The sequence below is a fragment of the Nothobranchius furzeri genome, chromosome 15 (assembly GCF_043380555.1).
Source record: "Nothobranchius furzeri strain GRZ-AD chromosome 15, NfurGRZ-RIMD1, whole genome shotgun sequence".
NCBI classification, from domain to species: Eukaryota; Metazoa; Chordata; class Actinopteri; order Cyprinodontiformes; family Nothobranchiidae; genus Nothobranchius; species Nothobranchius furzeri.
Window position 1 is genome coordinate 44,718,163 of NC_091755.1, and position 27,511 is coordinate 44,745,673.

The 27,511-nt window shown below is 49.0% G+C and overlaps 2 protein-coding genes and 1 long non-coding RNA gene across 6 annotated transcripts in view; 2 read left to right on the forward strand and 1 right to left on the reverse strand.

The window, feature by feature from the left end:
* Positions 1–3,180: 3,180 nt before the first annotated feature.
* Positions 3,181–5,563, forward strand: LOC107391533 (tubulin alpha-1C chain). The gene is made up of 4 exons (XM_015968866.3): positions 3,181–3,318; positions 3,958–4,180; positions 4,257–4,405; positions 4,476–5,563. Exons 1-4 carry the CDS (start codon positions 3,316–3,318, stop codon positions 5,448–5,450), a joined length of 1,350 nt encoding a protein of 449 aa, XP_015824352.3. The 5' UTR covers positions 3,181–3,315; the 3' UTR covers positions 5,451–5,563.
* A 3,450-nt stretch (positions 5,564–9,013) lies between these two features.
* On the forward strand, positions 9,014–27,380 carry LOC139063322 (uncharacterized). The gene is made up of 3 exons (XR_011516684.1): positions 9,014–9,166; positions 26,855–26,982; positions 27,213–27,380. It is a non-coding gene; the product is annotated as an uncharacterized lncRNA (long non-coding RNA).
* flna (filamin A, alpha (actin binding protein 280)) overlaps positions 10,063–27,511 on the reverse strand; it is a 36,816-nt gene continuing 19,367 nt past the window's right edge. Inside the window, exons 13-49 of one of the 4 annotated variants that reach the window (XM_015968864.3) lie at positions 27,309–27,505; positions 24,973–25,086; positions 24,673–24,816; positions 24,476–24,599; positions 23,742–23,902; positions 23,571–23,661; positions 23,330–23,499; positions 23,106–23,223; positions 22,535–22,647; positions 22,295–22,444; positions 21,904–22,222; positions 21,386–21,559; positions 21,153–21,315; positions 20,920–21,080; positions 20,680–20,847; positions 20,473–20,596; positions 20,105–20,261; positions 19,845–20,034; positions 19,284–19,307; positions 17,554–17,801; positions 17,204–17,275; positions 16,614–16,713; positions 16,401–16,541; positions 16,189–16,317; positions 15,923–16,096; positions 15,467–15,628; positions 15,187–15,390; positions 14,961–15,113; positions 14,776–14,898; positions 14,418–14,684; positions 14,198–14,335; positions 13,704–13,819; positions 12,994–13,126; positions 12,739–12,915; positions 12,339–12,557; positions 11,421–11,618; positions 10,063–11,071 (exon numbers count right to left, since the gene is read on the reverse strand). In XM_015968864.3, the coding sequence (XP_015824350.3) occupies positions 10,887–11,071; positions 11,421–11,618; positions 12,339–12,557; positions 12,739–12,915; positions 12,994–13,126; positions 13,704–13,819; positions 14,198–14,335; positions 14,418–14,684; positions 14,776–14,898; positions 14,961–15,113; positions 15,187–15,390; positions 15,467–15,628; positions 15,923–16,096; positions 16,189–16,317; positions 16,401–16,541; positions 16,614–16,713; positions 17,204–17,275; positions 17,554–17,801; positions 19,284–19,307; positions 19,845–20,034; positions 20,105–20,261; positions 20,473–20,596; positions 20,680–20,847; positions 20,920–21,080; positions 21,153–21,315; positions 21,386–21,559; positions 21,904–22,222; positions 22,295–22,444; positions 22,535–22,647; positions 23,106–23,223; positions 23,330–23,499; positions 23,571–23,661; positions 23,742–23,902; positions 24,476–24,599; positions 24,673–24,816; positions 24,973–25,086; positions 27,309–27,505 (5,801 nt within the window). In that variant the 3' untranslated portion in view covers positions 10,063–10,886. The remainder of the gene's footprint in view (positions 11,072–11,420; positions 11,619–12,338; positions 12,558–12,738; positions 12,916–12,993; positions 13,127–13,703; positions 13,820–14,197; positions 14,336–14,417; positions 14,685–14,775; positions 14,899–14,960; positions 15,114–15,186; positions 15,391–15,466; positions 15,629–15,922; positions 16,097–16,188; positions 16,318–16,400; positions 16,542–16,613; positions 16,714–17,203; positions 17,276–17,553; positions 17,802–19,283; positions 19,308–19,844; positions 20,035–20,104; positions 20,262–20,472; positions 20,597–20,679; positions 20,848–20,919; positions 21,081–21,152; positions 21,316–21,385; positions 21,560–21,903; positions 22,223–22,294; positions 22,445–22,534; positions 22,648–23,105; positions 23,224–23,329; positions 23,500–23,570; positions 23,662–23,741; positions 23,903–24,475; positions 24,600–24,672; positions 24,817–24,972; positions 25,087–27,308; positions 27,506–27,511) is intronic. The other 3 variants (XM_015968865.3, XM_054746419.2, XM_070544913.1) reach the window with 3 other exon arrangements.

Consider the following 27,511-nt stretch of genomic DNA (forward strand, 5'->3'; position numbering starts at 1 on the left):
TAGTCCTCCTCACCCCTCTGGTCATTAGTTGTTTATCTTTGCCCTTAGTCTTTAGGTTTAGTTATTTAGTGTTTATAGGTTATGGTTGATCTCCCCCTCTGCTTGGCGCCTGTCTCCCCTCCAGACCTCACTCCTCACACCTGTCACCTGTTCCCCTGATTGCTTCCCTCTGTGTTAAAACCCTGTCTTGTCCCTCAGTGTTTGTTGGTCCGTTGTGTGTGTCAGCGATGTCCTGATCCCTCTCGAGTTTCTCTGAGTCTGTGCTCATGAGTGAGCTTTTGTTTGTTTGTTTGTTTGTTTGTTTGTGAGCGTTCAGTGTGTTTTTGAGATTTAGTCTGGTTTTTGGTGCTTTGGACTTTTGGCGCATCCTCCTAAAAATAAAGGAATTATTGTCTTTAACCACTCCTGCCTTGAGTCGTTCTGGGAATTCTGCATCTTGGGTCCAAACCTCCTGCACCCAACGTGACAGTCACCACCGTCGGACCTTCTTCACAGGTAAACAATTAGATTATTTATATACTGATTCAAAACATGTGACTCCTAACCAATCTAGTTGTTGCTGTAAACCCTCTGGAGGCAACAATTAAAACCTACCCACCTGATTCAGCCTCATGTTCCCGCAAGGAACCGTCGGTCAGCTCAACAAGGACCGTTAGTCGTTCCCGAACACAGACTGGAATGTCGAGGGGGTCGTGCTTTCTCGGTGCTGGGAACGAGGCTCTGGGATGAGCTACCTGCACGGGTTAAACACGCCACCACGCTCGTTTAAGAGCCGGCTGAAAACACACTTTTACTCTTTAGCCTTTATTCAGGAAGAGTCCCGTTGACTGTTGGCTCTGCACTTTTTGCTGCCCCACCTAGATTTTATCTGCATGTTTTTGCTGGTTTTAAATGTTTTTATTTTATTTTTTTAATGCTTATTTCTGCTGTGCAGCGCTTTGTTTGGTCCTTGGGCCGTGTGAAGGCGCTACGTAAATAAAGTTTTAGTTAGTACCTGGTTACTCCACACACGTACTTCATGAGCATTGTTTAACTCAGAAGAACCCCTGAAGGACTTTGTTATTCGTCCTTTCATCAAAGCTTATTTTGAGCCTGAGAGGGTTAAGAAGGGCCAGTTGAGAAGCTGGGTCCAACCAGTACAGCAGCTGAGAGATGAGTTAAAGACCAGAGCGGTTTTCCTGCACGTTGTTCCCACCATCACGTTCCAGGTGATCTGGTTCCACCGCTGCACTACGGGTCTTCTTTACCTTGTGTTTGCTGACCTTCCATCATCTCTGTAGCGTCCTCGGAGCTTTGGAGCTGTTGGTGGCGTCATGAACGGAAAGGAAGTGACGCCACCAACAGCAGTAAAGCTCTGAAGAAGGCTACAGAGATAATGGAAGGTCAGCAAAAACAAGGTAAAAACGATGCTTTAGCTGTGTTAAAAGACCCGTAATGCAGCTGGATGAAACACTCAGGAGGAACGTTCCAAAGATGGTTTTCCACTCAGCTGAATTCTCCTAAAGTCTGAAGGTTCCTACCTACGGAAGAGCAGAGCTGCCATCATAACTGTTGTTCCAACAATGCAGCTTTCACCTTTGTACACTTCATTACCACGTCCTGGCACTACACCATCGTGCACTAACAATGCAATTTCATGTTTGTACAATATGTAGATATTTATCATGTATTTGTATGATCTGATATTGCTCTATTTGAATTATGCATGGGTGGCAGCTCTGCATTGCCATAGTAACCAGATCAAGTATTCATCAATTAAATGACTTAATTACAGCCCCCTTCAGACAGGCCATGAAAAACGGAAATGTTCCGGACTCTGTCCGTAAGACCTTTGTGTCTGAATACAAACATCCGGATAACGTTTCCCGTAATGAAACCGGACGATGCCCCTAGTAACAGGACCGGACTTGATACGGACAAGGTGGCTGCTTCAGACTGGTGAGGTCGAGTTCCGGATAGGGAGGGGGGGGGGGGGGGGGGCTGTGCGCACCTAGATAGCTCGCTCCTGTAGAATGCGGCGAACCATGGCAGCTCGCCTCCTACGGTACCGTCTCCTAGACGTGCGACGGAGCGCATCACTCCGCTTCCGTGATTCCTTTAACCATTGAGCTTCATCATCCTGGTCTCTTGTGCGTCTTCGTGTGCGCAGAATTATGCTTAACATAAGTCCGATCAGTGAGAGGAATTCTATCTCTTCGTCTGCCATGTTTGACTGAATGGCTTTGTTTGGGTAAATGACGCATGTACGCCCGCCGCACCCCCCCCCCCCCCCCCCAGACATCTGGAACTGTTCCCTGCTGTGTGAAGGCGGCCGAAAGGACAAGTTCCGGTACAAAAGTGGTGTGTCTGAAAACACAGTTCTGGTTAAAAACGGACTGAATTGTCCACACATATTCCAGAATGCCAGTCTGAAAAGGGTTCAAGTGTGACGTCTCAGGCTGTGCATCTTAGAGATAAAATGACTTTTCTCCCTCTGAATACTTGATGTGTGGCTCTGCATCAGTGACTGGAAGTCTTTCCTTCAGTTTTCTTCATAGACTTTTAATTCACGAACCACAGGGTGAATTTAAACAAAACTTGGTTTTTGTTTGATGTACATCTAGTACGCCCCCCTCAGGGGGCCCTGTGGGGGGGGGGGGGGGGACTTCAGGAATTAGGGGCACCAGACCCTCTGATACGGGCTGTTAGTCCCTGTATGACCAGTGTCACAGGAGTCGGGCTCATTTCAGGAGAGAGTCCGCCAAGGTTTTGTCACCGAGTCTTTTATGGACGTCCTCCTAATTATGCTCCTTTTGTAAAAGACTTTCAAGCATTGAGAAGTCTAACAGGAAAAGCACTTTATTAATCATTTAGCATTTCAACTATTAAAATGTTTTCATAAATCCAAATAAGAGGAGAAAACGCGTTAATGATCCAAACTGAAACGTGAGTTTGACGTCAGACGTTGGGTGGTGGTTGTCTGAGCTGTAAGTCCTGAAATGACGTGATTTGATCCTAAAAGAACGTGAATTTTCCGAAAAGTTCTCAAAATCTGGACGAACTGATATGTAAAACTCAGCTTTAGATCTCACCAAACTGCTGAGTGGAAACGGCTTAGCTGGCTTTGTTTAGACCAATAGGAACAGGACATTGTGACATTAGCCAATCAGATTGAAAAACGTACTTCCGGCGGTCTGGTGTGTATAAATAGCCCCACCTAACGTTTCTTCACCAGTTGCCTCTTGCCAAAGACCGATAAACGTCTTTACGTGGGAGCGAGCTGCTTCAGTTTCCTCTTCCTCTTTCAAACGTTGAACACTTAAAACTCCTAGAGTCATGGTGAGTAAACACTTTCTAACTTTAACCCAGAAAATCGGGTTCCGTCGTAATTTTCACTACTTTAACGGTTAAATGCCGGCTCACGAGGCGTTCGCTCGACGTTTTGAAGTTTTTGCTTAAAGAGGAAGTGACGTAAAGGAGCTTTTTTTGCTGATGACCTGCATAGATGAGCGAGTGCCGTAGACGTGTGGCCGTTTGTCCGCTGACCCGTCTCTTGTGTCTGAAGCGTTTTCCTAACAGGAAGTGTGGATGAAATAAGCCCCACCATGCCTCGGCGTCCACTTAAAAACATTATTGTCTTAAAATAACCGGATGTTGTCGACGTCGTTGCTTTTAAAACTTGACTGGCTTTCGACGTTGGGCCACTTCCGGTCTCGTGCTCCTGCTGCTTCGGCGTCTCTGGGCTAAAGGTATATGTATGACGATGGTCTCCGCCCACCGTCGGGGGGCGGGGCTGCGGCTCCATCGGATCGCAGCTGCATTAAAACTTATGACCTCGGTTTTGTGTTCTGAAGAAGCTGTTCAACATCTGGAGTCTTCTAGTGACGACCCAGATGTTTAATTTGTAAATCCATTTAAAGTGGAAGGCCTTGGTTCTGAAATCCGAACTTGTTTGTAACGACTGAACCTTTTTTCCAGCGTGAGTGTATCTCGGTGCACGTTGGCCAGGCCGGTGTCCAGATTGGCAATGCCTGCTGGGAACTCTACTGCTTGGAGCACGGGATCCAGCCTGACGGACAGATGCCTAGTGACAAAACCATCGGTGGAGGAGACGATTCCTTCAACACCTTCTTCAGTGAGACTGGGGCAGGGAAGCACGTCCCCAGGGCGGTCTTTGTGGACCTGGAACCCACAGTCATCGGTAAGCAAAGCTGCATTTTCCTGATCTCTAGAATTAAAATGATTTGAGGAGTTTTCAGAGAGTTGTTTTTGTTCAGATGAGGTGCGTACTGGAACCTACCGCCAGCTGTTCCATCCTGAGCAGCTGATTACCGGTAAGGAGGACGCTGCCAACAACTACGCTCGAGGACACTACACCATCGGCAAAGAGATCATCGACCTGGTCCTGGAACGGATCCGAAAGCTGGTTGGTCAACTAAAACATTACCGTCAAAGTTCTTGAGTATCTTCTTTTAACGAATCCCATTGCTCCTCAGGCCGACCAGTGCACTGGCCTTCAGGGCTTCCTGGTGTTCCACAGCTTTGGGGGAGGCACAGGCTCTGGGTTCACCTCCCTGCTGATGGAGCGTCTCTCTGTGGACTATGGCAAGAAGTCCAAGTTGGAGTTCTCTATCTATCCAGCCCCTCAGGTGTCGACTGCCGTGGTGGAGCCCTACAACGCCATCCTGACCACCCACACCACTCTAGAGCATTCTGACTGCGCCTTCATGGTGGACAACGAGGCCATCTACGACATCTGTCGCAGAAACCTGGACATTGAGCGTCCCACCTACACCAACCTGAACAGGCTGATCAGCCAGATTGTGTCCTCCATCACTGCGTCTCTTCGTTTTGACGGGGCCTTGAATGTTGACCTGACGGAGTTCCAGACCAACCTGGTGCCGTACCCTCGGATCCACTTCCCTCTGGCCACCTATGCCCCGGTCATCTCTGCTGAGAAGGCGTACCACGAGCAGCTGACCGTATCTGAGATCACCAACGCCTGCTTCGAGCCAGCCAACCAAATGGTGAAATGTGACCCTCGCCACGGCAAGTACATGGCCTGCTGCCTGCTGTACCGCGGCGACGTTGTGCCCAAAGATGTAAACGCCGCCATCGCCGCCATCAAAACCAAACGCAGCATCCAGTTTGTGGACTGGTGTCCCACTGGCTTCAAGGTGGGCATCAATTACCAGCCGCCCACCGTGGTTCCTGGTGGAGACCTGGCCAAGGTCCAGAGGGCTGTGTGCATGCTGAGCAACACCACCGCCATCGCAGAGGCCTGGGCTCGGCTGGACCACAAGTTCGATCTGATGTACGCCAAGCGAGCCTTTGTCCACTGGTATGTGGGTGAGGGAATGGAGGAGGGGGAGTTCTCCGAGGCCAGGGAGGACATGGCCGCCCTGGAGAAGGATTATGAGGAGGTGGGAACCGACAGCTTGGGAGAGGAAGATGAGGGAGAAGAATATTAAAGGTGATGTTTGTGTGATTTCAGTCATGTTGACAGACTCGAGCACACATTGGTGTGTTGGAATAATTTAACCCAGTGGTGGTGATGCTGAAACAATAAAGTTACTGAAGATGAGATTTGTCTGGACCTTTATTCCCGTTCACGCTTCTCTGCTGCTGAAACGTCTGGGTTCGCCGTGGCGGACCTGGTGACGTAGCCACGCCTGTCAATGCAACGCTGTTGCAGGAACGTTGCTTTGGTGTCCGGCGTATCGGTGGGCAGCTGCTTCAACTCGGCTTTACCGAACAGGAAGTGAACTTCCTCTTTTCAGATCAGGAGCAAAAATACGTTTAAATTTCACAACCAGAGGAAGGAGGAGTAACGTCTGCTCGTCCGACCGTGTTTAGAGCACCAGCCAGAGGCGTTCAGTAGCTCTGGACTCAACACATCCACGGCACCAGGCTGATGTAAGCTGCTGTTCACTCGCCCGCCATAAAAACCACATTTCCCTGTAATTTGAATTTATTTTTAAAATAATCCTTCATTTGTTTTAGTCCAGAGGAGTCAGACGCTTGTTAGACAGTCGTATATCCACCATCATTTAGAGTCTGACCGTGGTTGGTAATCGCCACCGATTAATGTTATGAAGGCAAGCGTTTGAGAACCTTTAACGTCCCATGTAGCTCCACAGATGAACGAGATGGTTAAGCGGGTGAGTAGCTGAGCAGCAAACAGGCTACGGTTGTTCTGTGGGTCCAGAAACCGGGACCTGCTGGTGCTACGACTCAGGATTTTCCTCCTGAGACCTGAAAGCTGAGCACGTCTGAGGAAACTGTGACCTTTGACCTCCAGGTGGGAATCAAAGCTCCCAGTGTCCAGCGGGAATGTCTGAAGTTCTGGAGGCTAGCCTCCACATGTCTGATGCTGGTCAGGGGTGTGTGTGTGTGAGACGTGACTGCACAAATCCCTTAAGTATGCGTTCATCATAGTCATTACATGTTGCATCATTACTGCCACACCTGAGCACAAATAAAACCAGATCTCAGTGGGTCTGGGCTCACGTCCAGATCCAGCTCAGAGCATGCTGGCTGGGTATATGTACAGTCTATGGCTGGGCCCCAGTATGGTTTCTGCAGCCCCAGTAGACCTGGTTGTGTTGGTCGTGCTGCAGGTCGTAGGGGGACTGCTGCTAGTTTTCATAGGCGAGCACCGGATTTTATTTTAAAACTTATTTGATTTGTTCTTCACAAAAACCTTTTCATGTAAAGAAGATTGGCTTGTCATTTGAACTGAAACGCTGGTCTCAAAACCCGGTGAAGGTCTCGCCTTTTCACTTCCTGTTTGAGTTTCACATCTTCTGATGAACTTGAGGGTCTGAAGTATAAACTTTATTATTCTGCTTCAAGACTAAACCTTTTAAATGAGCTCCAGTGCTTTACAGAAGGTAATAATGCCGAGTGCTTCTTTATGAATACCAACTTCAAAATGGTCCTGATTACATCCCATAATGACGTAAATACAACATTTGTCATTTTTATAAAGAATGTTTTAAAACATGGCTCACTGCTTTGGCTGGAAATTCAAATGTGAGAAACCAAATTTACCAAAATAAAAGCACAAAGGTTGAAACAGCAGGAAAAGCACCGCCTGCTTTCACCTGACCAGACACCTTTCAGGTAAAGTGGGCTTTAAACAGCCACTGAACACGTATTTGGGCAAAGCACACATTAAAGTTCTCATTTAGAGTTTGTTTCTCTCATTTACCGTGTTACTCCAAATGGCCACTAGGTGGCAACAGAGAGCCTGTCTGTCACCTGAACAGCTGAATGTGTCCAAAGTGGTGAAAGAGCTTTGCACTCTCAGCTCCTGTCTCCGTGCAACAGTGAGCAGCAAATGAAAACACACCAAGCTGGACAAGATGACTGCCTTCTTCACTGTTCTCATCATCATCTTCATCACAGCACTGGGTGACGAATCATCAGCATCCTCGGTCTCTGAGCTGAACGTCTCTGGAGCATCAAACAGAACCAACCAGTGGGTTCTAAGATGATGTTGAGTACAATCTGAGAAGAACTGAGGCCTACAGATGTCAGGATCATAACCCATCATCACCCATGTATCAGGACGTTCCTCATGAATCACATTAAAGATTAAATAACGGACCCAGCAGGGGTTTGGTCATTCTGATTTGTTCTGCTGTTGTCTGGTCTGAAGAAAATAACACAAACGCATAAAAAGTTGTGTATTTTGTAGTAAAACTACATTTCAGGAGAGACTAGACTCGCTCACCCCTACATCACAGAGGTAGAGGAAGTGGAAGCCAGCTGCCATGGCAGCCATCAGCAGCAGAACCAGAACCAGCCTCTTCCACTGGTTTCCTCTGGACGCCGGTCTGATCGGCTCTCTGACTTGTAGAAAAGACTTCACTGGAGATGGTGTAGGTCATCTTGAAGGAAGGACTGAGGCAGAGGGGGAACGTTGGAATCAAATTTGGATTTCATTCAAACAAGAACAAGTGTGAACTGTGAGACTCACTCGAGGGCTGGCTCCCAGGTCATCTTGTTGCCTGACTCATAAGGAAAGGAACAAATTGGACCTTTGAAAAAAACAAAAAAACATTTCTTCCCAGCTTTACCCACTCCATACAATCTAGATCTAGAACATCCAGCAAAGTGGGACGAGTGAAGGAACACCCCCAACCTCAACGTTTTATTGAACCAGTTTTATTTTCAGTCATGTCCATGTTGGAGACTAGCCAGAGTCCAGCAGGTCTGCAGTGCTGTGTGGTCCAGGAGTGTGCACAAGTGGATCAGTGAGGACAAAGACCACAATTTATGGATCTATCAGGCATTCAGTCATTCTGGAGATGCCCAGAGTGTTAGTGTGTTGTTTTGCTCTCGTCCAGCAAGTTCATTAGCAGCAGCTTGAGCTAGCGTTAGCTGCAGCTCAGGTTAGCTCTAGCGCCGTCGGGATATGCAGCAAAAATTACAGTTCCACCCTCATCCACTAGGGGCTGGTGTGAGAAGCGAGCAAATCCTCATTGACTCCCATGTTAAAAAATTCTATTTACACAAATGCAAATATAGTAACCAAAAACCTAATTTCAAGCACTATTATAGTGACACTCTATCTTACATAAAATTGATTAGTGGATCACTAAACAAAAAAGCTTTAAAAACTATAACTATTTGCACCACCCATAAGTTATTTGGATGTGTGTAACATTTCTGTAGTACACCCCCTGGCATATGTTTCATCTTCTTTGTTCAATTTTGTATGCAATTTGAGTGTATACTTTCACCTTGTTCAATAAAGTTTTGAAAAAAAAAAGACTCCCATGTTAAAAATACCAATTTCACAGCAGAAATAAACATGTTTACAGCCTGGTACCAGAACATGTTTTAGGTTTAAATGATCTAGTTTACACTCATGACAACTCTGAGGGGGGTGAATTTTTTTGTCGCTCTTCTGTTTAAGTGTATTAAAAGCCTAAAATTCTGAATATTAATGAGCATCAGACCCACGTGACCGCAGAGCTAGCTCCGGGGAAAGGCCTCAGTAGAGTCTCGGTCTGGCCTGGAAACTGTTCCGGGATTTTCCGTCTCTGAACTTAGACCATAGTTGTAGCGTTTGTGCGTCTTTTTGGATATTTTTTGTGCAATTGTTGGACAAAATGACTTGCTGTGGCATTAATTGCACTAATAGAGCGTCCAAGGAGTCTCCACTTCATTTGTTTCGGTAAGTAAAATTATATTTATGTATTTTAGGTCACTGCCGTTCTTGCGCTAGCTGAGCTATCAAAGTAGCTAGCTAACTGACGTGAGGAGGTGTGGCTAAGCTTATGACGATGTAAACACATCATAGGACAGCCGCTCAGAGACGGCGCAGGCTTTTGCTACGTTAGACACCAACAACTATGAAGTAAATGTGGTTTTCAGTTCTAGCATCCCTTTAAAACTGTTCTGTACTCACAACTTGTCAATCTTCTCGTTATCCAGCTGTCTAACCCAAGGAGCAAATTTTGTTTGTTTCTCCCAGAGAAGAGAAATTTAGCACTAGCCTAAATAAACATGCTGAGAATCCAGACTCACCGTACTCCGGTGTCTGATGGAGGAAAATTCCTTTTCTGTCATTAAAAACAAATGATTACTCGCATATAAACTATGTTTAAAACAGATCATAAAAGCCTGTAGATAAGCAGTCAAAACAAACAGAACCAGATCAGAACTGAAACTTTTCTATCAAATTTCTTTGATACGACGCATGCACCTGTTCTTCCGAGGAAGAGAATCCTGAAGGCTGTTAAAAGAAGGGAATGCTGATTGTTTTGGTTTTAGTGACCCGGTGGAAGGAAACCACTACTGTATCAGTACCAGGAACCCAAACCTGACTGGATGCATGTGAGTTTTAACAAAGTCTGTGGGTTTATTTCAGATTTGTTCGATGAACCAGCTTTAGTGTAAACAAGGCCCAACGCTCCAGAGCGCCTCGTGATTTTTATCTTTAGGCGCTATAGAAAAGATATTTTCTTCTTCTTCTTCTTCAGAAGAAGTCCGTTTAATCCCTCTCAGCAGCAGGTGGAAAAACAACCTGCTGATTAGCTGCTAAAGCTGATAATAAACACAAAACCACCATTAGACTGACAGAAAAATACTTTATTACGTATCAAAATACTGTCTTACAATCATTTTAAAAGCGTTTTTATTTTGGACAAGATTTTTGTTCGGAAATGCAGCCTCGGCAGAAGGTGAAGAGGAACCGAAGGCGGGCGAGATGGAGAAACACCGAGCAGAAAGAGCCTCTCTGGTTTTTGGTCATCGTACTTTTAACTCGACTTTCCAGCACAAAGTTGTAAACTTCCCTTTTTAAGCTACGTTAATAAATCAGACACACACAACGCAGTTTCTTTTTAATTAAAGATCAACCTTAAGGTCACGCAGAGGTCAGAGCCTAATGCTAACATGCAGAAAAGCTACGTCTCCCAGCGGCGGCAGCGGCTACAGGAAGCTGAAGGTGCTCCTACTCGTCTTTCCTCCTACCAACATCAGCAGTGGTTCAAAGTGGATCACACAAGCAGCAGGTAAAAGAACCGGGCTGGTTATAGATAACAGAAATAATAATCAAGACCGAGCTCTGGATGTGACGAGCTGACCCGCACAGGAAACCCAAGCAGGATCCCGCTTTTGTTTTGGGATTTTTCATCAGCCGTTTCTCTACAGAGGTCAGAGCTCCTCCAGTGTAAACATCTAGAACTGGGGGACAAGATCGGTTTCTGGACCTTCCCGCCGCTGAACAGCTGGTTTACAGTAACAAGGTGCATCTTCTAACCATGAAGCCAATAATCGCTGCGTTCTCTTTGGACTGGATCTGAGTGGAGACTAAAATCAGATCCGGCTTAAACAGAAATGTGATTTAAGAGTGGGAGCCGTACGGTTAGTGGTCTGGACTCCAGGGGGGCTTAGACGGTTATGTGGTAGGGGCTGCCGGGGATGTGCTTGTCCCCCCATTTCACCACCAGGATATACTCCCCCTTCTCCTTCAGCTGGTAGCTGACGTTGTACACACGGTTCCCCAGATGTTTCACCAAGATCTCCTCACAGGGGACCTTCGGACCATCGACTCCGACGAGGAGCATGTTCCGACCTGCAGCACGAGACGGGAGGTGGTCAGAGGGTTTCTGGTGGTTCAGTCTGAGACTTTAAACATTTAAATGTAAGTGGATGATCGTTAGACACTTCAGAAGTTAAGGAAGATGCAATAGTTAGCATTGGAGACTCTTATTGTGAAAGGCTGCCTCTGTTAGACTCTTATTGTGAAAGGTTGAAGCTTTTTATTGACAAAAATCTTGTATTTTTATGATCTGGTGAATAAAAACAGTAAAATTAAGAAAACATAATGAATACAGTCTGATAAGGAGGCGTGTCCTCCTCAGGGTAGACTGAGATCCACCTGTACCTTCCTCCTCACTGGTCCCATCGGGTTAAACACTCACCCGCTTTGCTGCAGTCGACGCAGAAGTTGTTCTTCTGACCAACAAAGGCCTTGCTCAGGCCCGGACCTTTAGCCGTCACCTTGCTGGCGTCGGAGTGTGCCGGAGTGGCCTGCTGGGAGCAGCTGATGGCTCGGGTCACAGGGTCAACCATGACGGAGGAGGTTTCATGCATACTGTGACTGGACACCAGCTTGGAACCTGGAGGATTGAGAACGTGGAAGTTGAAGCTCGATACAGTTTCCTACGCAGATCAGACCAAAATTTTTATACAGTTTTTTGTTCCGTTTTATAGGGTCACTTCCTGCGTTTACGGGTCACTTCCTACATTTACGGGTCACTTCCTACGGGGTCACTTCCTGCGTTTACGGGTCACTTCCTACATTTACGGGTCACTTCCTACATTTACGGGTCACTTCCTACGTTTACGGGTCACTTCCTACAGGGTCACTCCCTGCGTTTACGGGTCACTTCCTACGGGGCCACTTACTGCATTTACAGGTCACTTCCTGCACTTACGGGGTCACTTCTTACGGGGCCACTTCCTGCGCTTACGGGGCCACTTCCTGCGCTTACGGGGCCACTTCCTGCGCTTACGGGGTCACTTCCTGCACTTACGGGGCCACTTCCTGCGCTTACGGGGCCACTTCCTGCGCTTACGGGGCCACTTCCTGCGCTTACGGGGTCACTTCCTGCGCTTACGGGGTCACTTCCTGCGCTTACGGGTCACTTCCTACGGGGCCACTTACTGCATTTACAGGTCACTTCCTGCACTTACGGGGTCACTTCTTACGGGGCCACTTCCTGCGCTTACGGGGCCACTTGCTGCGCTTACGGGGCCACTTCCTGCGCTTACGGGGCCACTTCCTGCGTTTTCATGCCAAGACATTTCTAAAGAACATACCAGGACAGAGTTCTGACCTGTGATCTTGGCTTTGAATGGGCTTCCGACGATGTGGTAAGGACCGCCGTATTTGATGGAGATGAGATAGTTCCCAGGGGCCATGGGGGTGTACGTGACCCTGTACCCCTCAGGACACTCCACACAGTCCATCTTCACCTTGGAGGGCCCATCGATGGTCACCGCCAAGGCCCCAGGGCCGGCGCTGCTCGTGTTAACAACAAACTCACACGCTGTTCCTGCAAGAAATTTAAAAACCTAAATTTAATTTTTTTTTAGGATTCATCTAGAAACTTACGTTTTAAACGTTTGCCAGACACAAATTTAGCTTCCCAGGTTGTTTTAACGAGGACGAGTCCTCCTTTATTCAGACCTGAGAGCCAACTCCACAGTTTGCAGGAACACATGACGGTGATGTACCTGTAGTTCCTCCCTCCAGTCCTGCTCCGTAGGCGGACACCATTCCCGGGTCTCCAGCCTGACCCATCTCTCCAACACGGATCTTGAACGGACTTCCTGGGATGTGGCTCCCGTTGAACTTCACATCGATCAGATAGAGGCCGTTCTCTCTTGGGATGAACCGGACTGCGTACTTGTCTAAAACAGACGTTGGGCGAGTTCAGACACAGGGAACACCCCACAGGTTTCTGAGTCGTTCGGTTTTCCCTGGATTACCCTGGTCGATCTCCGTAACGCAGCACTCCTCCAGAGCTCCAGACGGACTGTGCACCTTGGCGTCGATCACACCTTTGGCGCCATTGAGGCTGACAGCAAACGATGCCGGCTGGTTCACTTTCAAACCAGACTCCTGCTCGATGACAAAAACACTCCAACTCACAGGAACAAACACCTGATTCACCTCAAACGGCTTTGAACCCCAATTACGCCGATGGCCTTACCTGGAGGTCGCTAACAAGGCTAAAGGGGGAGGGGCTGCACGGTGAAATGGCAGAAACGTGGTGTGAGTGTGAGTGAAGATGAAGAAAGAAGTGGTTAATGGCTCATAAAAGCTCATTTTCAGCAGGTACAATCTGCCCCGCGGATGGGTGAGTGAGTAATCAGAGGTAGACGGCAGCCCATTTCCAACCTCTTTAGCCCATTAGCGCCTCTCTGGACTGTCAGGCTGTTGGGAGCCTTTAGAATGAGGCACGAGAAACACACACAGTCCTCGAGTTTCCCAGAAGCCCTTGCACCGCCCAACGATGCAGCAGCAGGTCCGTAGTTTTTAACCGTTCCACCTCCTCTTCAACAGACTCTAGCTAATGAGGACTAGAAAACCTAAAGTTAAACCAATGAATCCACTACAAGCTGCTGCTGCTGCACCGCGGTCGCCGCGTCGTGGCCTGGCATGCACACGGATGTGTGTGTGCGTCCCAGAGCCTCACCTGAAGACTGGCAACAGTGAGGCGGCGAGCGTCGTCCGACGGCGAGGCCACAGGGACGATGAAGGGGCTGTCGGGGATGTGCTCGTCGTTGAAGCGGATCGACACCTCGTAGTCACCTACGGGAAACGAGGAGACGGTCACTCAGGAATACTGGGATGCTCAACTCTGACCGTTCAGTCATGCTCCATAACTGAAGGGATGAGCCAGAGCCGTGTTGACAGAACAGAAGACTTGGAAGTGGTTTTAAAAGGATCTTTAGACTAAAACAATGTTCTCATTTCTTTGGCTGAATCTAGAAAATGAGCGGCTGAAGCTTCCCGTTTCAGGTGGAGCCGGTTTATTTTCAGGATGCACCTGAAAACATCTAAAGGTTTATTTTAGACTCCACTGAAAGGAGTAGACCCCTCTAAGGAGAAAAGTTGGATTGAGATCCAGGAGAACGTTGTTCTGTGTGTTCATCCAGAACAGCAGATCTAATCTCCAGCTCTTCTCACCAGGCTCCTGAACGATGTAAGAAACTCCACTGGATCCGTCCTTGCGGTCCTCGAAGACAATCTCGGCCTTGCTCGGCCCCTCCACGGCGATGCTGAGACCTCCGGCTCCGGCCTCCCTCGTCCAGATGCTGAACTCCGCTACGGACGCCCCACAGAGTCGTGGTTACCACCAGAACCCACCATGGTGCTCTCAACAGTAGTTCACCCAGATCAAACCCACCTGGTACTCCAGCCTCGGCTCTCTCCAGGCCCGGCCCACCAGCACGGACCTTATGGGCGCCGCCTTCACCCAACGGCCCCACGGTAAACTGGAAGGGGCTTCCGGGAACGTGCACGCCGTTGTATTTCACACACACGGTGTGCACGCCCATCTCAGTGGGGACAAAACGGATGCAGTAGGTGTTGTTCTCTCCCTCCAGGATCTCAGCTTTGTGAACCTGACCGGACGGGCTGGTCACCTGAGCCGTCATGTCTGCTATGCTGATCTCTGGAAGACCAAAAGACACAGGTGCATGAAGAAAAGAACAGTCCGGTTCTGGAGACTTCAGGCATCCGTTTGGGTTTCCCGTTCTGGTCACCTGGGATCTTGAGGCTGAGGTCACACTTGCTGCCGACGTTGGCGACGGAAGCTGCTCCCCTCTTCCTGGTGATGCTCTCCTTCATCCGTCCCTCTCCAGTTACCTTCACCGTGAAAGCGCTCCCTGCAGACAAACGTTTGAGTCAAACGGCTCCAAGTCCCCCCCGACCGTTTTACGATACGCACCTGGAACATGTTGGTCTGCAAATTTGATGTTGATGATGTAATTTCCTGGTTCGGTGGGGCAGTAGGTGACCTTGCAGGTGCCGTCCTCTTGGTCCTCAGTGTTGATGTCCACTTTACTGGGTCCCTCGATGGACAGGCTCAGGCCACCATATCCTGCATGGAGGCACAAAAGGTTTATTACAGAAAACCTTCAGACATAAGCCCCTCCCCCAGCCTGGGCACGTACCTGCATCTCGAGTGTCGATTATGAACTCTGCAGGCTCAAAGGTTCTGGCCTCGCTCAGGCCCTGGCCGCTCACACGCACGCGGCTGGCATCACCAATCTCCGACTGGCTGATCATCACCGTGATGGGGCTGCTGGGGATGTGGCGGCCATTCTTCTTGATGTTCACCAAGTGCTCGCCGATCTCCTTAGGCACAAATGAGACACCTGCAGGAGCAGGAGGGAAAGTTACACCAACGTTCCCTTCTCCCGTTCCACCCTTCTGAATCTGACGAACGCTCACCGACGTGTCCGTTACGGAGCATCTTCAGCAGGCAGGGCTCCTCACGGCCCGACGGCGTGGTGAGAGAGGCCGTCAGCTGGCTGAGGTCAAATTCTCCGATGTCCAGAGGGATATCCGCGGCTGAGCCCACCTTCAGTTGGGACATCCTCATCGAGTCATCACCTGGAGACAGCAGGGACAGGACAGCGGTCTGATGAGTCTCCGGCAGAGCCAGGACCGTTACGGAGCTGGGATCTTTAGGATTTAGGGAATATTCTCGTCCAACTGAGTGAATGAGCTGTGAGCCAAGACGGTTCAGGTTTTTGGAACACCGGTGTCCAAAATCAAAAAGTGTTTACGTGGCTCAGCCCTCACTGGAGAGGAACTCAAACATGCTAGTGACCAAACTGAATAAACCGAAGCGGACATTAATGGAACCGACCCAAAATGCACGCCGTCGTTAAAGTGCCGTTTTACCAGTGATCCTTGCAGAGTAGGGGCTGCCGGGAATGTGCTCGTCGTTATATCGGACCAGGATGCTGTAGTCTCCAGGCAGGACTGGAAGGTAGGACACCGTGCAGGTCCCGTCCTGGTTGTCCACACAGCTGATGTCTGCCTTGGACGGACCCTCGATGGCCAGAGAGAGACCCCCTACGCATGGACAGGAAACAGTTTGCAGGACTTTCACCTTTGGCTCCAAAAATCCAGGTGTTGATGTCATTTTCTGCGTTACTGTGGCGTACCCTCTCCGGCATCTTTAGTGTCGACGGTGAAGACAGCAGGCTTGTTTACGGTGCCATGGATGAGGCCAGGGCCATAGGCGCTGACGTTTCCACTGTTCATGTAGTCCACGTAGAACTGGAGAGGACTTCCTGTTTAAAAACAAAATCACACGTTTCCGTTGCACCCGGGAGACGATAACTACTGCTGTGGAGGTTTGGGAGGTCAGCCGAACCAGGAATGTGGATGCCGTCGTATTTGATGTCCATCTCATGCAGACCGGCCTCCGTCGGAGCGTATTTCACCGTGACGGTGCCGTCCTTGTTGTCAGTGATGTCAGGTTTGGCCACGTTGCCAGACGGCATCCGGACGTCACCTTTAAACAAAAGCATCATTCATCATTCCCCTTCAGGAATCAGGAGAGTCTAACCGGCTGGGTTAAGGTTACCTGTGATCTCTCCCTTCTGGATGGTGAACGGGATGACCAGGTCAAAGGGTCTCAGTCCCGTCACGTCCAGACCGTTCATTCCCATCTGTCTGTCGGTCGCCTGGGACACAAAATGAAAGACGATAAATCCCGTTCCAGTGGCGGACAAGCTGGTGGCAACACAGAGCAACAGAGGAGCTTCCAAACAAGCAGAGCAGAAATGACAAAAGCAGATGATGAAGACCATGATGAAGACGATGGCACCGACTCAAACTGTGAGAGAAAAACATGGAAGGGTTGGAAAAGTTACGAATCGCTTTGTTTCCCAAGCGATTCCAACATGGAGCAGTAAACAGAGGAGCTGTGCAGGAAGTTTCAACGTTCCCCAAAAAACGGGAGAACAACAACACGAGACAGCTCTGCTGCACTGTCCATGCCTCCCAGCTTTAGCAGGTGGGGAAGCTCCTACACAGAGGGAACACCTGTGAACAGAGGCAAGGGACAACGACGACGCAAGGCCACATGGGACGGCGAGGACATGGAGGACGAGAATCAGCTCAGACAAAAGGAGAAGAGGTGGGATGAGAGCGAGAGCTGGAGGCTTTAGGTACCCAGGGCTGTTGAGCGTAGTACTGGGGCATTTGTCTCTGCTGCATGAGCTGGTCTGATGGTCCCTCCAGAGCCTGGGAGGGGGGGTACAAAGAAACCATCAGGGGTTGAAGGAGAAAACTACAATCAAAGATGGACGACGGGAGAGCTTTGCTCCATTCCTGTTGAAAAGCTGCTAACTGTTGATGGAGCCGAGAGGATCTTCGTAAAAAGAAAGAACTTGAGATTAAAAATTCATTCATTCCTGAATCACTAAAACTCGTCCCATCACCCTGTAAATCCACACCTATGTTGGTTGGACTCTGCCGCGCCTGAGTCGACAGAGCCAGCGTGATTAAAGAGCGTAACTCACCGTGACTTGGAACGGACTGTTGGGAATGTGCTCCCCTCCAAAACGGACGCATATTACATATTCGCCAGGCTGTGGCGCCGTGTAGAAGATGTCAAACGTGCCATCCTCATTCTCCACCACGTCCACATCAAGCTCCACCCCCTCAGGCGTGCACACGCTGCACGTGACCTTCCCTTTGCCGGCGGCCTTGGCGTCGACTGTGATGAGCGTCTGCTCACCGATCTGGATAGTCGGACCAACGCCGGCACCTTCGGGTGAAATTAGCTTTTTAATTAAGTTTTTGATGAAGTGGTTAATTAATGTGCTCTCCACAGATCTAAATAAAGATGGAGGACTGTAGCTGCCGTAAATCAGGGTAAAAAGCAAAAGAAAAATAAATTAAAAGAAAATAGAAAAACAGCCCAATGGTCTTAAATATGTAAATTAAATGACATCTATTCATTTCCTTCAGTTTAAAAACACTTCCTGTATCGTGGGGATGAATTTCACCAGTGTGTGGCGACTTCGGGACTTTAACTTTGTTCTTGTTTTACATTTTAAAAGGTCTTTTTTACAACTCTGCTGTGAAGAAAGACCCCGCTGTGGTGCAGGATCGGGACAATTAATGCACCTCGTACCCAGTTTTGTAACGTCAAACTTTCATTTAGTAGAAAAAATAAATAAATCAGAGTACAACTCACTCTACTGGTACAAAACACTTAACCCTATTCTAGCTGCCCTCCCAAACAACCAATGACAGGCTTTGTCTGACCAGCCAATCACGAGTCTTGGATTCCTGTCATTCATGGCAAGAGGGCTGAGGGATCTGCTTTCATGCTGCCTCTGTACCGGCAGGTGGCGGAGACGGAGAAATTAAACTGATGTAAAGAAAGAACATTTAGAATTACAGCAGGATTTCATGTCCGAGACACACGATTGGCTGATAAAACAAAGCCCGTCATTGGTTCTTTGGGAAGGAAGCTAGAAGTGGGGTTAAATGTTTCGTACACAGAGACGGAGGTGGGCGTTTGAGTTGCAAGTTACAAAAATAAGTTTCGTATCATCTACTGAAAGATATGCATAACTAACCCTAACCCGAGTTACACGTGTTATCGTCCCCGTCCTAGCTCCGTGAATACATGAATGACTCAGACTTATGGATGTTCATTCGTAAAGTCAGATTCACACGTTCATTAAATGAGGCAGAAATGCAAACAGTAAAGAAAAAAAGCAGGAAAACAAAAATACTAAAAAATTAAAATGAGCAAATTAATTACTTTCATTAAAAACAAAGACATTTGATTTAAACACATTTTGGAGCCATTTTTGCTTTAAGTTTTGATTTTGGCACTTTCAGTCCTCCATAGCTACCTCCATACAACCTCTCATAACAAACAGCATGCACATTCCACAACCATCAGGCTTGAGCTGGACAAGTCCGTTATGACACGTTGGTAGGTTGTTACCAAACAGTTAAACGTTACAACCAAACAGCTTCTCTCTACAACGGACAGCTAGATTAGCCAGAGAGCCATTCCACCATGCCGACTCCGTTAGTCCGTTAGTCCGTCCAGTAAAACATGACAGGGAAACAGGAGGAACGGTTAAACAAGACTGAGGAGGACAACAAAAACAGGAGACAGAACGGGACATCCTGGTGAGATCTGGTACCACCATCCTCCATGCGACCAGAGAGAAGGAGGAGAAAACAAAAACAGGTAGACTCCTCTACCGGACGGACGTTTCCTTACCTAAACCGTGACCTCCGATTGAGACTGATACACGGTGAGAAGCAGGAGGAGCGAGAAAACAAAACAACACAAAAGTGACAAATAAAAGACAGTCAGGTGGAGGTGTGGGGTGCCGGGTGGTGTAGCTGTGCTCCAAAACGCTGCTGCTGCTGGTGGTGGAAGAGGGGTGTGAAGCAGGGAGGGGTGTGTGTGTGTGTGTGTGTGTGTGTGTGTGTGTACAGCAGGGGTGTAACTGAGGAGCACAGCGTGAGGACAATCTGATGCAGCATCATACTCCACTCTCGACCAAAACTCATCATTTAACCTCCATCATCACTTTACTGCTGTTGGTACCTTCAGAATAAAAGCATTCAACTAAAATCTGCCAAGTGGTCTGACAAAATAAAGGATTTGCTTGAAAATTCAGCAGGAAACTGTAATTTGACCTTTCATGGAAATAACACCCGACTAATCCGACTGAAATCATAATTAAATCTAGAAAACTGATAATATAGCAAAGTAATCATTGACATCAAACACCTGGAGAGTAACTTCAAGCTGAATCCGTTAGCCGGTTCTGACCTGTGACGGTGCACTTGCTGGCGTCTCCAGTGGGCAGAGCCCGGATACGGTACGGTGAGTAGGGAATCTCATCGCCGCCGTATTTGATGAGGATGGTGTATCTGCCCGTCATGTCCGGCACATACGACACCAGATAAGTCCCGTCGTTGTTGTCCCGGATGTTGGCCTTCTTAGGCTTGCCCTCTGGGTCCTGCAGGAACACGAGGAAAGTTCCAGATCTGACCGGATTTCTAAGTTTACGAGAAAACCAGAAAACTCACCGTGATCTGCACGGCCAGAAGCCCCTCGCCAGCATCTTTGGCGTCGATGGTGAACTCGACGGGCAGAGAGGCCGGCACGCCCGTGGTGTTGAGGCCGGGTCCGCTTGCACGCACTTTGCTGGCGTCGTGAGTGGGGAGGACTTTTACTTTGTAGGGGCTGATGAGAAAAACAGGAAGTAAACCACACCTTCATCCCAAAAGGTGCAAACGTGCTGAAACATTTAGCTTTTCACGTTTATTAGAAGGAGGCAGGAAATAAACCCACTTAGGTAATTTTACTGGTTAGTTCAATTTCACCCAAAAGATGCTAAGATGCTATGCTAAACCCTGAAACGCTGAGGTGAAGCCGGACACGAGCGCTTGCGGACCTGCGTGGGATCTCCTCATCAGCATACAGGACGTTGATGGAATACGGTCCCTCTCTGGTGGGAACGTAGTTAACCGTGTGAGTCTGGTCTCCGTTGTCCACCACCTCCACATGCTCCACCACACCTGCAGGAGCAGACACGAGAAGATCAGATTCCAACACCAGATCCGTGATCCTGCACACCCAGAACTGGTGAAGGAAACATTACCTTTGGGTCCTTGCACGCGAACCTGCAGCGGCGCCACACCAGCTGTGGAAGCGTCCACCGTGAACGCCTGTGGGATGTTGGCTCGGACGTTGTTGCCCAGGCCGGAACCCTGGCACTTCACCTTGGTACTGTCCACTGTGTCGCTGACTGGCACCGAGAAGGGACTTCCTGCTCAGGTACATGACAGAAGTCAGAACAAGGTCCTGAGGCGCTGCAGCAGACCAGGTCCAACCAGATCACCTGAGATGGGTTGTCCTCCATAGGTGATGTTGAGATTGTACGTGCCGGCCTCGTATGGGATGTACTCCACGCTGCAGCTGCCGTCTTTGTTATCGGTGCAGGACATTTTGGCCTCAGACGGACCCTCCATGGCCAGACCCAGACCACCAGTTCCGGCTCCTCTGTGGGCAGAACATGAACTTTAAAGAAGAGCAGGAAGAGCCTGGGGCAAGCTTTAAATTCTTTAGTTTTACCGGGTTTCCACCATGAACTTGTTGGGCTTGTTGGTAATGCCTCCTTTCAGTCCAGGACCGTGCACGCGAACACGAGCTGGATCGCAGCCTTCAGTTACGGCCACGCGGAACGGACTCTTCGGCACTGGGGAGCCGTCGTAACACACCTCCACGCTGTGTGGGCCTGAACAAGTCCCTCCATTAGAGTCACGAGCACACGGGGAAGCCAGCGGCATCGCTACGGCAGAACTCACCCTCCTCATAGGGAGTGTACTCCACGTTGTACGTGCCATCTCCCAGGTCCGTGATCAGGGCGTCCGTGCGACTGCCAGACGGGTTGCCGATCAGCGTTTTGATGTGGTCTCCTCCCATCTGCGTGAGCGCACGAGCATCCACGGTGAAGTCTGTGGTGGAGTCACGGAAGACTCCTGAAAACACAAAACATCCACAGCGCGTTTAATCCTAATCTGATCATCTGGTCAGGGACACGAGGAATGTTAAAACAGTCATCATGACCCGCAAAGCTCAGGCGTCAGACCAACTTCACGGGACCAGACCTCCTTCCTGGAGTCTGTTTGAATTCCCCAGGAAGGCCCGTTTACAGGAACATGTAGGAGTTTCCCAGCTGGAGACGACCGACACAAAAGCCGTTTAAATTCTCCTAAAGACCGACTGAATCAGGAAGTGCTCCCACAAACATTCAGAGGGTCATCCACACTTCTGTCTCACGAATGACGTCTGTAGCCAGAATGTTGGAACACGTTCACGCTACCTTTGCCTTCCACTCCTGGACCAAACACACGGACACCGCTGGCATCAACCGCAGGCTCCACAGTGAGCCGGGCAGGGAAGTTTGGCACATCCTGGCCACCGTAGCGGATGGTGAGGGTGTACGAGCCGGGGTAGAGGGGGATGTAGGTGATGGTGTACGTCCCGTCTCCGTTGTCCTGGATGTGAACCTCAGCCTCTGTGCCGCTGTCAGAGATGATCTCGATGGTCAGCTCAGCAGGACCAGCGTTGGTACAGTCCACCACAAACTCCCCCGTCTCTCCAACCTTGGCACGTTCCAAACCTGGTCCAGAGCAGCGCACCTGAGAGGAGGTGAGAGCAGACCGGGTCAGAAGAGGATTACAGAGAAGGCGTGTGTGGGATTCACCACCAACCTTAGAGGGGTCTGTCGATGGATAAGCTTTAGGGGTGAAGGGAGATCCGGGAAACGGCACACCGTCGTAGGTCAGCTCTACCTGGTACGGGCCGGCCTCACGTGGGATGAACTTTACCTGGCTGGTCTCCGGGCTGAGCCCTGGCTCAACCTGGAACAGAAATCACAGAAAACAAGATTTCAGCCTAAAATATCCAACACAGGATCAGAGATTAAACAGATTCCCAAAAAGATTGTTCACCTTGCTGGCTACTGGCTTTCCCGATGGTCCGGTTACTTTAGCAGCAACTTTGCCCTGACCACCAGCGCCTTTCGATTTGACCGTCACTTCCTGGTCTTTGCCTACAGTCATCTCTGCAGAGAGCAGAAACAGCGCAACATTAATATTTACACCTCAGATGTTCTAAAATGTTAACTGAAACCAAAACAGCTCCAGGGCCAGGGCCCTCATCCATCAGTCACGGGTAGAAACTGGCTTATATTCCATCAAACGAATGGTAAATGGCCTGGATTTGATGTAGCGCCTTCTAGAGTCCTGGGACCCCCCCAAGGCGCTCTACAACACACACCCTGGTGGTGATGAGCTACAGTGTAGCCCCAGCTGCCCTGGGGTGCACGGACAGAGGAGTCCGCTGTTCACAGGTACCACCGGGCTCTCTGACCACCAGGGGGCTCACACCTGCAACCTTCTGATTACGGGTGAGCACTTAACTCCCACACAAGTACTAGATGATGAATACCATACGATGTGTAAACTCGTTCCTACGCTCAGATCTGTGGATGAATGAGGGCCCTGGTCGTGAGGTACGTACGGTCTCCGAGTCCTGTGACGTTGATCTTGCTGAGGTCCAGCGACGGTGCCACGGCAACGTTGAAAGGACTCTTGGGAATGTGATCCCCACCGTAGGTCACGGCCACTCCCAGAGGTCCCTGATGGAGAGAGGACGTGATCCGGTTTGACGTTTGAATCCTTACGTCTACATTTAGCCAGACAAAGGTAACGTAGAAACGTCTGATGCTGCCTTCTCCCTCCTACCTGCTGCACAGGTGTGTACTTCACTGTATGCGTGTTGTCATGGTTGTTTATGATTTCAAAGTCCTTCACGGCTTCGGCTTTGGTCGGGCCGCTAAAGCTGCAGTCCAGGTTAGCCTTCCCGGCCCCTTTGGTGGCGACGGTGAAGTGAGTCGGTTTGTTCAGCTCAACCCCTGAAAACCAAACCAGTCACGTTGACATCACCCACAGCTCTGTTCCCGCTCAGTAAACAGTCCGTTCGTACCGCTGCGACTGAGTCCTGGACCTTCCGCTTTCACTTTGCTGGCGTCGTGAGAAGGATCCACTTTGAGTCTGATGGGCGTCATTGGTATGGCCTAAAGAGGAGATCATGCATCGAGCCGTCATAAAGAAAAAGCTTTTTCACTCTTACTGGCGAGTCGTGGCTCACACTCACATGGTCAGCAAACAGCACCATGATGGTGTAGCTTCCTGCTCCAGGAGGCGTGTATTTGACGGTGAACGTGTCGTTATCGTTCCTGATGATGTCAAAGTCGATGTCGGCCTCCGCGGGGCCCACAACACCAGGGGCGCACTTGATCCCTATGCTGATGTCACCTGAGGGGCAGAGACACGTTAAAAACATTATAGGAGCTCTTCACCTGGAGCCTCATCAGGGAAACAGCGGGAATAATGTCATTCCAAGAGGATTTATGGATTTGTCTCAAAGTTTAGGATCCTGATAAAACAGACACCTGGGCAGGTCACATGGTGCGTGTGACATCAATGCAGATAGTCCCAGTTTGTTTGGGATTCATCCCAAGTTTTACTCCCAGTTTGGTCCAACTTCTCCCAAAGTGGTCTTGGGTTTCTCACATGGAAGCCCAACTAAAATGGTTTGGGATGCATGAAGGAGCCGCTGAGCAGGTCTTTGTTGGGTCACAATAAGCAACGTGAACCCTTGCAAGCATTTGGGACGCTGTGTAGGACGATGATTCAGCATCGGTAAGTCCGACTACCAGAAGGCTTCTGGATCTTTCATCTGAACCGGACCTTCTGCTGTTCTGATAGGTGACTTCCTTTCTTCAGACACGAGAAGGTTGGGTTTTAACATTTTCAGCATCAAAGCTTCCTGCAGCCGCAGAAAACCATTTTCATGTCATTAGGAAGAACTTCCTGATGTGGAACTACCTTGGCCAGCCTCGGCGCAGTCGACGGTGAAGTATGTCGGCTCGAAGGCCTTCAGGCCGCTCTTTGCTACTCCTGGTCCAGACACCTTCACCTTGTTAGGGTGGCAGCCTGCGCCGATATTCATCTGGGGTCAGAAACAACAAGATGAGCAGGTTTTCCCTTAGAACCAAAACAAAAGCACGGTAGGGTTTCCTCACCCTGAACGGACTGTCGGGGATGTTGACTCCTCCCCAGGACACCATGACGGTGTGTTTGACGGGTTTACGGGGAGTGTAGGTACAGGTGTAGGTGCCGTTTCCGTTATCCTTCACCTGGACATCCACTGGCGCTCCCTCTCCGTCCTGCACAACAGACAACACCTCTGATTGGTTTTTGGATGCATATAAAACCCACCATGACTTCCTGTTTCAGGTGGATCACAAATAAGAAGCAGCCTCATCCTGCAGGGCAGCAGGACTGCAGATACAATAAATCTAATGATCAACGAGGATCACTACCTGAGCCAGTATCTTCAGCGGAGCTTTCCCTCCTTGTTTGGCATCGACCGTGAACTCCGTGGGCTTTCCAACAGCCAGGCCGCTGCTCTGCAGCCCCGGACCGAACGCCTTCACCTGAAAACGCAGAAACATTACGATTAAGACATTAAGAGTCTGGGTGTTTAGAGACTGGAGGACTTGGTCTCTGCTGAGCAGCTGTGAGTTTTCTTAGACCTTGTTTTTACCCCGAGTCTAAATGCTGACAGTGTTTGTCCTGAGGACGTTTACGGTATATTTCAGATCACCATTGCATTTTCTTTTACTTGTCAGTTTCTGCCCCACCTCCTGCTCGCCATATGGTTAGTTCTCGTTTCCTTAATGAGAGCACAGCTAGCTAACGTTCTGCTGCGTTTGATCCACCCTGTTCTTCTGAGAACGACCCAGATTCCTTAACTTCTCAGTTTAACGAGCACTGCCTCTCCATTCTGGACAACATCTGTCCTCCACTGATTTCCCTCCTTCCTGTTCACTCTCTCCCTTTCTTAACAGTTTTTTTAATCACAATTGTCCATTTTTGCTCATTTTAAATATATTTTTAATCATTTTCTAAATAATTTTTAATATTTTTACATTTTTTGTTTTTGTTTTTGTGAAGCGCCTCGTGATTTTTATCTTGAGAGGCGCTATAGAAATGATACTTTCTTCTTCTATACGTTCGTGGTCACATGACACCAAGGTCACATGACCCTAAAGTTAACGCTGTAAACCGTTTAGCTCTCATTACTCGCCGAGGAACAAACATCACGAGTGTCATTTAAATCAGATGTTAGCGTGTTTGACTCGTGTGACCAGAGTAAATGTGTAGTCACACTAATAAAGTATCTCCTCTTACGTGTATTACGGTAGCAGCTGTAAGCTAGTGTAAGGCTGTTTAACATGAAGAGGCAGCGTGTTGATGATACGGGCCGTCCCAGACTAAAGCTGGTATAATTATACTTATTAATAACGCTGACATCAGTGGAGTCAGACGCTCCGGGCTGCAAATGAAGATTAAACACAACAAAGATGTAAATCCAGTCACAGCTCATGTTTAAAAGTTTAAACTCCACATTTATTAATTATTTAGCCGTTAAGAACAAAGCTGCTGCTACCGCTGTGGGCCAGCGGGGGCGCTGATTCACCACCTCCTAGCTGCCAGCCACCCACAAGAAAAAGGTCACGTCACAAAGCGTCACTTAGCCTAGCAGCTAGCAGGTTTGTTCTCCAGCGTGTGTTACCATGGTGACGGGGAGGGGCTTCAGGAAAGCCATGTTCGTAGAACCGATTTAGGAGCGGTTACACCAGGAAAAGCCTGGTTCTGGGAAAATCTCGCAAAAAAACCAAACAGTTATTTGAAATAAATTTAAATTCGTTGCTGCTTAGTCTAAAACATCCAGAGCATCGACGAATCGTCCTAAAACGAACTAATTTCATCAGAAAATACATACTTTCTCAACAGGAACTTGATCCTTTTCTCCCGCAGCAATGGATTGTGGGTAATACCCTTCACCTCAGTCCACATCGATGCAGACTTGGGTGAAGTGCGGTTCAAGGGCGCAAAAGAGGCGTGGTCAACTTCCGCACTTGAGAATCAGGAAACTAAGCGCTCGCTCCTCTGGTCGGGATCGCGCTATTAAAGGGCTCGAGGGTGGAAGTGTGAGTTTTGGGATTCGGCCTTTGACGCGTTTTGGAAGTGTAGGGAGTCAAAAATAGGCCCGAAACGTAATGAAGGCGTGCCCTCGCTTGCAGGGCGAATCCAAAACGTCACACTCAGCTGCCGGTGGAAAGGAACGCTCCATGCAGAGAAGAGCTGAGGAGGTTCGGGGATTCTGAGTTTTTGACTTGTTCCTCGTATTTTCCCCAGATTGTTGACGACGCTGCAGCCGGGTTAAACGTAAGCAACCGGCCAGTTTAAGAGATGGGGTCGGGCTGGCACCGACACGGACACAAGTTCACCTGCAGCAACCAGACCTCGTCTGTCCACTGCACCCGGTACTGCCAACATTCAGCAAAGTTTACTTAAGCTTAGTTTTACTGACCGGGATATTTAAACAGACTTCTGCCGTCTACCACTCCTTCCTGGTTGGATACTGCTGATTGCAGCTGTGCAGCATTCACTTACAATCAGATATTTGAGTTTCACTGTGAATTAGTCATCTTACATTTGATATGTTTCAGATGTTGTGTTTTTATTGTTTATATGTTTTACTGTCTCCGTTTAGGGGGTGGCACCGGGGTGACCACCTTTTTGTTGGGGGGTGACGTGTCCCCCCGTGCCCCCCTCTGAAAATGCCACTGGTCTCTGGGTGTGTGCGTACTTTGTCGGGGTAGAAATCTTTCCCCGGAGCGTTGACGATCTCAGCCATGAAGGGCGAGTGCTGGATGTCCTCGCTGTTGCAGAGGATGTGGACAGCGTACTCCCCAGCCTCTGTGGGCCAGTAGCGCACGTCACATGACCCGTCACCTTTGTCATCACATTCGATCTTGGCCTGAGACGGTCCTTCCACAGAGAAACCTGAAT